Source organism: Melospiza georgiana, chromosome 7, assembly GCF_028018845.1.
Source record: "Melospiza georgiana isolate bMelGeo1 chromosome 7, bMelGeo1.pri, whole genome shotgun sequence".
NCBI classification, from domain to species: domain Eukaryota; kingdom Metazoa; phylum Chordata; class Aves; order Passeriformes; family Passerellidae; genus Melospiza; species Melospiza georgiana.
The window spans coordinates 39060722-39071010 of NC_080436.1; the positions used below are offsets into that span (position 1 = coordinate 39060722).

Here is a 10289-nt window from a genome sequence, read left to right on the forward strand (position 1 = left end):
CATGAGAACACAGCAGTTATTGCCCCACCAACTCCACGTCCTCCCTTCAGTTCTCCCTGTAAAACCCTGCAGCAGGATGAGCAATATTATATCATTTTAATTATATTTTATATTTTATAAAAATATTTTATATTATATTTAATTTTTATAAAAATATTTTACAATATTTTTAAGAAAATTATATTATTTTAAAAAATTTAATGAATATATGTATTATATATATTCTATATATATATATGAACATATCATATTCTTTTAAAAGAATATTTTTTAAAAATAATATATTCTCTTTAAAAATATATATATTCTTTTCATTTATAGGATGAAACCTATTTGTGGCCTGTACATTTAACTTTGTCTCAAGGAAAGAAAAAAAAAAAAGCTGCTTATTCCTGTAATCTCTTTTCTCTAGAGCCATATTAAATTCCAATTTCCAGCCTTGCACAGGTGAGGGAGAGATTTAAACCAGCTGCAGGTGATGTATGAAAGTGAGTTTGTGTTCCAAACTCAACTTTTGGCCATCCAGAGCTTTGGCAAAGCTCAGTTCTTTGAGGAAATGGAAAACTGGCAGAAATTTAATCTCGTTAATGGATTTTTAGACAAAATGAATTATTTTCCACATGGGGAAAATCCATCCCTGCACCATGGGGGGCTCTGGATTTGAAGCTGAAGTTACCTGGCATTAACTGAGTGCCATTTTGAGCTGTGAAAGGAATAATTCACTTTTCACTCCCTGTTTTCAGCTCACCAATCCCTCAGTGCATCGATGCTCCCCAGGTTTATCGTGTTCATCAGGGATTATTTTCTTTCTGAAATCATCTCAATGTTTGGTGCAGTCAGACACCTCCCATGCCAACATCCTGCCCCTGGCTAGAACCGTGTTGTGCTGCACTTGTACAAGATCTCAGATAAGGAACTCGGTAATTTCTGGTAATTAAGGCCAAATTTTAGTTCCAGGAGGGGCTCTGGGTGCAGCCAGAGGAAATTGTGGTGGTTAAAGATCCGGTGGATGAGTTCACTTGGATTCTGTCACTGCTGCTCCTTGCAGATGTCTGTCAGTGGGATGTGAAACCCATTTTTCTGGGGTGTGTTGTGCTAATAATAACGTGCTGTGAGGCAAAAAGTGAAAAAACGCAGACTTAACTCAGCAGGGAAAAAAAAGATAAAACTTCCATAGTAAAGAGTTTTCAATTTTCAGATCCGCGATAATTTTTGGAGTGCTTTAATCTTTATTTAATTATTAATTTTTATTTAATTAAGTCAAAATATTCGCTTTCCCCCACCTTTTCATTTTAAACATGTTTGCTTGTTTCCTAAAGAAAATTTCGGGGTTTTTAAAAGATTTGTTCTGCTACTTGTTCCCTGTCTGATTTTTTTCAGGAATTAAATGGTGTCCAGAGGAGAGCATGAGACTGGGGCATGTTCTTGCTCTTTCTGCCCTTTCAGCCAAGCTGAATTTCCTCTGTGCCCTTTGAGATTTGTGGCAGGGCCACGTCAGCTGTTGGGTTTTCCCTTTCCAGGCCCAAACAGAAAATTCCTTTCTGCCTGTGGAGCTCCCCGTGTCCTGAAGTGCAATTTAAGGAGCTCAACAGAAGCGTTTGCAATTATCTGACAGCACCTGAAAATTGCTTACTGAGTGACAGCAGGAAGTTTCATTTGCATTCCATATCTGATGTTCAGTCTGCTGATCCTCCACTGAGCCTGCCAGGAAAAACAGGCTGGGGTTTTATTAAAATCAGAAAGCAGGGGTGCTGCTTCCCACTTATCCATCGCAGCCTGCAAAAGGTCCCAGCCCTCTGGAATATTTTAATTATTTCATTCCCACTTTTCCATCGCACCCTGCAAAAGGTCCCAGCCTTCCAGAATCTTTTAATTATTTCATTCCCACTTTTCCATCGCACCCTGCAAAAGGTCCCAGCCCTCTGGGATATTTTAATTATTTCAGCCATTGTGTTCCTGGCTGTTTTCTTGAAATGGGTTTAAGTCACAGGGGTTTTTATAGCACCTTCCCTTTTGGGTTGTTTTCCCTCCCCCAGGAAAGCTGGAGCTCCCTGTTTGCTCCTGTTTATATAAGTTAATCTTCCACGTTGTGACATTTTCCCCCCACCCCTCGTTAATGAGAGCTCCTAATTGGGCCTAATGAAACATTTACTCACCCTGCTAGATAATATTATCTGCCGGCTCCACAGAGATAAGGCTCTGGGAAGAAAATAAGCTTTTGAGAGATCCTGGGTGAGATATGCAAGCCATTTTTGGGGCCAATATTTTCTTATTTGACTGGAGAACGCCCTGGTGGTGCAGCTGTGTAACCAAGCCGTGGCAAACAGCATCCATTATTTATTGGCAAACAAGGACACCTTTGACTGCACCAGGTTGGGAGGTCGCTTTGCTGAGCCTTGCCCCCGGCCAGAGTCGCTTTTTTTTTGTGTTTATATTCCCTCAGAATTTCCATTTGGCACGAGGGAGAGCCAGGGGAGCAGGGGGGGTGTGCAGCAAACTGGCACAAGTGGAATTGTGCCTTTTATTTCTGCCCAGGTGCTTCAGATCCAGTTACAGCCCAGAAAGGCAGAGTTTCCTCAAGCCAGCGGGACAAGGAGAGAAGCCCTGGAAATGTTGGAGTGATTCAGTTCCCTCCCTTCCTGCAGAAATAATTTTAAAATGCTTGAAGTACGCTGTAATTTTGTGAAATTCTTGATCAAAACTGGGTTGCTTAAGCTATTCCAAGGGTATAATCAGGATATTCCAAGGGTTTAAATGTCCCAGGCCAGGCTGGAAGGGCTTGGAGCAAGCTGGGGATGTGGAAGTAGAAGGGAGGTAGAACTGGATGAGCTTTCAATTCCCTTCCATCCTGGAATTCCAGGATAAACAGTTATTTGCAAGGGATCCAGGAAGGAGAGCGAGGACTTGAGGCGCTTTTCATGTAGTTACCAACATCCCTCAAGTATTTTCAATGTTTGGAGCCTTCTTGGAGTCAGGAAATCTGCATCCCTGATGGTGCAGGGGCACGAGGATGAGGTGGTGGGGATCAGGAATGTGGCTCTGGAGATTGCAGCCTTGGAATGACTTGGAATTCCAGGAGTTGGATCAGCTCCACACACTGGGGGGAACTGTTTGTTCATTTGTCTTCACTCCCTCAGGTGCCCTTGCTGCTGTTCTGGGCAGAATTCCTGGGGAAAGTTGGGAAATCTGTGGAATGGGAATGTTCCCTGGTGTGGTCCCACCCAGGCCATCCCCACAGCAGTGGTTCACCTGGAGGAAACTCATCCTCAGGGGTGGGCTGAGCCCCATTCCCTCACTTTTTGTCTTTTATTTGTCTTTTATGGCACTGGACTACCCCAGGAAGGAGGAAATTTCAATTTCTGCAGCGCTCAGTGAGAGCCATATTGTGTAGCTCAAGTGCTTCTTCAAATATTTCATTATAAAATCCTGCTTTTTATCTTAATTTAATGCTGATTTGTGTCTTGAAAACAGAATTTTGATGATCTCTTGCTGTTTGTTCTCCACAGATTCTTCTGCTTAATCCTCCAGATCCTGGGCTGCAGCCAGAGGAAATCTGGACCATCCTATGGAAAAGAGAGTTGGAAGTACCCAGGGAGCAGAGGTAGGCTGGGACTTTGGAATATCTCCTGAAATATATCCATAAAGCCCAGGTTTAATTAAGCAGATCTCAAGCAGTGTGGTTAAATTCAGAATAAAATTCACAATTCCTGAAATTCTGCTGTTTGGAAAAACCCAAACCAATCCAAAAAAACACAGAGTAAAAAGGGAAATTCCTGGAATTCTCTGCTGAGCACCATTTCCAGCCTGGCCAGGGTGTGCCTGGAAGTTTGGAGGGAATGCCTTGGGCTCTGGTTTGGCTGGAGCCTCCACTCCAGCTTGTTTGTCCTGCTGGGAATTTGCATGGGAGGAGCGAGGTTGTGATTTGTAATATCTGAACCGGGCTCCAGGGTCGCTGGAGTTTGCCACAATTCCCTGGGTTTGTCTGGAGGTGTGGAAATCTGAATACAAAACGCTCAGTTCTTCTCTCTAAAGCCTTGGCAGAGCACCCAGGGGGCCCCAAATAAATGGATTTTTGGGATGAGTGAACTTCCACCCTCCCCTTGTCCAAAACGTCTGTGCCATCTTCCTTAGCATTCCCTTGGGATGCACTTAAAAAGAAATAAATGGAATTCACACTTAAAAATTTTAATGGTGTGGCAGTGCGAAGTGCACTTAAAATTCAGATTGTGCAGCTTGTCTGAAGTGAAATTTATTTATCCCAGGCAAGGGATTGGTTGTTGGTGTTAAAATTGTGATTTCTTTGTGTTTGGTGCTGTTTATTCCACGCTGTTTCTTGCTGGACCTAAAGGACCTAAATCCTGCTGATTTTTAGGAATCCTTTTAGGGAATTTTTAGGGCAAGCAGATGAAAGGATTGACGTGAGTTTGGGTTTATTTTGCAAGTCCCAGCCCTGTGTGAGGGGCTCTGGCCAGCAGAAGGCACCACCAGCTCAGCTTTGCGCCGCTCGCCGGCATTCCTGGCTGCATCTCCGCACTCCCAGCAGGGTTTACAGGAAATTCACCATCCCACAGCTCAGATCCTCACAATTCCCACTAAACAACAACAATAATGATAATGTGTTTCCTTGCTGTTCCAGGCCTGAGGGCTGCGGGTTTCCCTGTGCAGTGATGCTCGAGACCGGAGCCTTGCGGCGTGCGCTGGCCGCGGCCGTCCTCCCCTTCCTCATCCTCTCAGGACACTGGGCTGCAGCTGAGAACATCAACTTCCACAACATCAGGCCTCCACTAGACCGTAAGTAGCTTTTTTTTTTGTGGAATTCTGGCCTTTTCTGTATGGAATTCTAGCTTAAAATCGTCATTATTTGCCTCCTAGCCCTTTGCGTTTCAGCTGTTCGTCTCCACAGAAACTTTAAAATAAACATTCTGCCTCTCAACCCACAGCACTTTGTCCTTAACGTTTGACAAGTTGACTAAATGAAAATAAATCAAATCCTTGCCAAATAAAGAGTGCAGGAGGAGTTTGGCATTTTAAGGGCTTTTCTTGTATTGTTCTGTCTCCCTGCAGAGGAAACTGTGCGGCGGTTTCCTTGTAAATAATCCAGAACAGGTGGTTTTGGTCTTTTATCTTGTTGGGGGTTTTGTAAGGGGAGGAATAGGTGTTGCTGCATGCAATTAATTCACTCTGAAGGTAATTAAAAGCCTCGTGGGACCTGTGAGGCCAGTTGGCACTAATGGAATAATTTATTTATTTTTTTTTTCCCTCTTATCTGGCATCACCAGTGTTCCATCTCTTCATTTGCATTATCTGCATGGTTAAAGCAGCCAGGATATAATAGCTGCAAATAATACCTGCCCCTGATGAACCCTGCACCTTCCAATAATTCATTGAAATCATGGAAATGAGATTTTAAAAGACCTTTTGTTAAAAGGATCCAGCTTCTCCTTCCGAGTGGGAGTTCAAGCTCTGGAAATGCAATTTTTCCATCAAAGGAAAATGTAGATTTATGTTTGCTGTGCAAACCTCCATGAGGAGGGAGATAAACTCTTCCCTCTTCCCTGCTTTTCCCACCACTGCCTCAATTTTGGATTATGAGAGTGAAAACATGAGGATATACTTTGAGTTCAAGCCTAGAGAGGAAAAAAAATCTTTCTGCCAAACTTGTTTTATTTGTCTAACAGTGAAAAGATGTAAATATATCTAATTTATTTCCGTAAATTCATGCGTGTACAAGCATCATTTTGAATATTTTAATTTTTTTCTCTCAATGCTTCCCAACTGACTGCATTTTAATGCTTTTTTTTAACCCTTTCCAAGCCACTCCATTCCCAAACAGTTTCAAGTGCTTCACCTGTGACAACGCAGTGGACAACTACAACTGCAACCGATGGGCTGAGGACAGGTGGTGTCCTGAAAGTGAGTAAATAAAATATTAATATTGAAGTTAATATCAATATTCTATTATAACATTATTAAAATGGGTTTCATATTTTTGTAATACATCTGTATTAATGACCTATTATTAATATATTATTTAAATATAATACCATATATTATGTGTATATTTCCCTGTGTATGTATAGTTATGTGCTTCCCAAGAGTTAATTTAAATATGTTTTCTAAAAAACCTGAAGAATTTCTTGTGTAGATTTATTCTCTTCAGAGTGCAAAGCAACAGTGAAAAATTATTTATCTCCATCTCTCTCAGTTTTATATAATACATAACAAAAATATTAATATACAGATTTTTAATATTACATCAATATGAATTACCTACATGTGTTTCTTTGTGTATATATATAATGATGTGCTTCTCAAGAGTTAATTTTAATCTTGTTTAAAACACCTGAAGAGTTTCCTCTGTAGCTTTATTTTCTTCAGGCTTATAAAGCATCAGCGAAAAACTATTTATCTCCGTCTCTCTCAGTTTTATATAATATATAACAATAAAATATTAATTTACAAACAGATTTCTGACTAATATATCAAGATTAATTACCTGTGTATATTTCCCTGTGTATATATATAATGATGTGCCTCCCAAGAGTTAATTTTAATCTTTTTTAGAACACCTGAAGAATTCCCTCTGTAGCTTCATTTTCTTTAGGGTCGTAAAGCAACAGTGAAAAATTACTTACGTCCATCTCCCAGTTTTATATAACAAAAAAAAAAAATATTCAAGCAGCTTTTTAATAATACATCCATATTAATTACCTATGTGTATATACACATAATTATGTGCTTCCCAAGAGTTAATTTAAAGATGTTGTTTAAAAAAACCTGAAGAATTTCCTCTGTAGCTTCATTCCCTTCCCTTTGGATGCCGTCCCATAATTTCCCGTTCTTGGGGAGCAGCAGGACCTGCCTGACCGGGGCTCACACCTGTGCTGGGGAGGATGGAGCTCACGACAGAATGGAAATGTTTCCTCATTTTTCACCCGGTGACATTCAGGGAACGGTGGGAAAGGGGAAGAAGCAGAGCAGAGGAATGAGGAAACAAACCCGAAACCTTTTGGTTTTGAGACAAACCTCTTTGGCAGGAACCTGCTGCCAGAAAGGGGAGAGAAACGTGTGGGTGATGGTGCTAATTGGTAACTCCAATCCAAGCAGCCTTGCTGGAGGTTGGAAGGGTCAGCTGAGATTTCACTGGAATTAATTTCTTGCTAAATGCTCTTTTCATCGAGTTGCAGATGATTCTGCAGAGCCGTTTTCTGGGGATGTTTTGCTGAGCTCTGTGTCGATGTGAGAGGCTGTTCTGGGGCATCACTGATGGGAATCAAACTCCAGAATTCCTTTTAATGACGGGAATGAAACTCCAGAAATGTTTTTAATTATGGCAATCAAACTCCAGATTCCTTTTAATGATGGCAATCAAACTCCAGAAATTTTTTTAATGATGGCAGTCAAACTCCAGAAATGTTTTTAATTATGGCAGTCAAACTCCAGAATTCCTTTTAATGATGGGAATCCAACTCCAGATTGTTTTTAATGCTGTGAATCAAACTCTGGAATTCCTTTTAATGATGGAAGTCAAACTACAGAATTCCTTCTAATGATGGCAGCTGGACTCCAGATTCCTTTTAATGATGGGAATCAAACTCCAGATTCCTTTTAATGATGGCAATCAAACTCCAGAAATGTTTTTAATTATGGCAGTCAAACTCCAGAATTCCTTTTAATGACGGCAATCAAACTCCAGATTCCTTTTAATGATGGCAAACTCCAAAATTGCTTTTAATGATGGGAATCAAACTCCAGATTCCTTTTAATGATGGCAGTCAAACTCCAGAAATGTTTTTAACGGAGTGAATGAAGCTCCAGGTTTGTGTTTAATGCTGTGGATCACTGTGTGCCCTGTTGCAGGCACGCGGTACTGCCTGACCGCGCACCTGTTCACGGCGCACGGGGAGAGCACCTCGGTCACCAAGCGATGCGCCACGGGCGAGGAGTGTCACCTGGTGGGCTGCCACCGCCGCGGGGACAGCGGCCACACGGTCAGCGCTGCCTTCCTGCAGCTGCTCTGCTCCTGCTCTGCTCGTACCCTGCTCCTGCTCTATTCCTTCTCTACTCCTGCTCTGCTTCGCCCTGCTCATGTTCCATTTGTACCCTGCTCCTGCTCTGCTCATGCTCACTTGTACCCTGCTCGTGTTCTACTCCTGCTCTACTCCTGCTTTACTTATGCTCTACTCATACCCTGCTCCTACTCTACTCCTGCTTTACTCATGCTCTACTCGTACCCTGCTCCTACTCTACTCCTGCTCTGCCCTGCTCGTGTTCTGCTCGTGTTCTACTCCTGATCTGCTCCTGCTCTGCTTTGCCCTGCTTGTGTTCTGCTCGTGTCCTGCTCCCACTCTACTCCTGCTTTACTCATGCTCTACTCGTACCCTGCTCCTGCTCTACTCCTGCTCTGCTCTGCCCTGCTCATGTTCTGCACGTGTTCTGCTCCTGCTCTGCCTTGCCCTGCTTGTGTTCTATTCATACCCTGCTCCTGCCCTACTCCTGGTCTGCTCCTGATCTACTTGTACCCTGTTCCTGCTCTACTCCTGCTCTGCTTCGCCCTGCTTGTGTTCTGTTCGTACCCTGTTCCTGCTCTACTCGTGCCCTGCTCCTGCTCTGCTCTGCCTGCTCGTGTTCTGCTCCTGCCCTACTCGTGTCCTACTTGTACTCTGCTCCTGACATGCTCCTGCCCTACTCCTGTCCTATTCCTACCCTACATCTGCTGTACTCATACCCTGCTCTTGCTCTACCCTGCCCTGCTCTGCCCTGCTTGTGTTCTGCTCATGGATGCTCCTGCTCTGCTCTGCCCTGCTCATGCTCTACCCGTACCCTCCTCCTGCCCTACTCCTGCTCTACTCATGCCCCACTCCTGCCCTGCTCCTGCTCTACCCTACCCAATTCCTGCCCTGCTCCTGTCCTGCTCTACTCCTGCTCTACCCTCCCCTGCTCCCGCTCTACTCCTGCTCCTTCCCCGCTTCTGGTCTGCCCTGCCCTACTCCTGGCCTACTCCTTCGCTGCTCCTGGGGGTGGAGGTGGTGATTCCAGGGCTGGTTTTTCCAGGAGGATGTACCAGGAGCTGCTCTGCACTGGGAACAGTGGGATTTCTGCATGCTCTGCAGTGGGAACAATGGGATTTCTGTGTGTTCTGCCCTGGGAACAATGGGATTTCTGCATGCTCTGCAGTGGGAACAATGGGATTTCTGCATGCTCTGCACTGGGAACAATGGGATTTCTGCATGCTCTGCACTGGGAACAGTGGGATTTCTGCATGCTCTGCACTGGGAACAGTGGGATTTCTGCATGCTCTGCAATGGGAACAATGGGATTTCTGCACGCTCTGCAATGGGAACAATGGGATTTCTGCACGCTTTGCAATGGGAACAATGGGATTTCTGCATGCTCTGCACCATAAAACCTAGAGGGGAAAACTGAGTGGGAACAAAGTTTTTAGAGTCAGAATTTTGCAGCTTGAAAACAGCTGAAACCAGAAAGGTTGCAGAGCAGATTTTGAGTGGATGTGTTAGGAAGGGAAGCTCTGTTTTCTGCAGTGCCAGTGTGGCTCTGTGACATCCCACCTCAGCCTGGGGACAGTGACTCCAGGTAAAAACTGCACTCCTGATTTGGAGAATTGATTCATGGATAAATTGGATTTTAAGATGATTTTTGGCATACCTGCTCCACCTGCTGCTCTGGCCAGGATGGGTCTGTTCAGCTCAGCTTCGCAACACCAAATGCGCGTTTCTCCCTTAAAACCGCCCTGAACGAATCACCTCGAATTAATCCCCCTGAATTAATCACCCCGAGCTAATTACTGCGAGCTAACGACCCTTTTGTCCCTTTTGGCAGGAGTGTGTTTCGTGCTGCGAGGGCATGATCTGCAACGTGGAGATCCCCACCAACGCCACCAACGCGGTGTTCGCCGTGCTGCAGGCGCGCAGGGCGGCCGCGGGCAGCCGCGCCCTGCCCAGCCTGGGGACACTGCTGGCACTGGTGGCACCGCTGGTGACAATGGCACTGTCCTGACACAGCACCCCCCAGACAGAGCTGCTGGGACACCCCCCGGGCCAGGAACCTGCAGGGTCTCCGAGGAGAAGCCGCTGATTCCATCCCAGCAGATTTACGGAAAGGCGCGTCCTGAACTCCTTGGGCGTTTCAGTGGGAATCCCTCCCCGTCAGTGTTGGAAATAAACCCCACAAAAACCCCTCCAGTGCAGAGGGTTCAAGTTTTAAATGCCCATTTTCTGAGGAAAATGCACATTTTTTTTGGTTTTTGGGACTGGACTGTGACAATCACA

The 10289-nt window shown here is 44.3% G+C and overlaps 1 protein-coding gene across 1 annotated transcript in view; it reads left to right on the forward strand.

Annotated features, from left to right (window-relative positions):
* The window catches only part of LOC131085938 (uncharacterized), a 40411-nt gene extending 30394 nt beyond the window's left edge, over positions 1-10017 (forward strand). The window contains 7 exon segments of the mRNA XM_058028518.1: positions 3138-3264; positions 3266-3385; positions 3507-3601; positions 4637-4791; positions 5815-5913; positions 7861-7991; positions 9841-10017. Of these exon segments, the coding sequence (XP_057884501.1) occupies positions 3138-3264; positions 3266-3385; positions 3507-3601; positions 4637-4791; positions 5815-5913; positions 7861-7991; positions 9841-10017 (904 nt within the window).
* Positions 10018-10289: the final 272 nt, after the last annotated feature.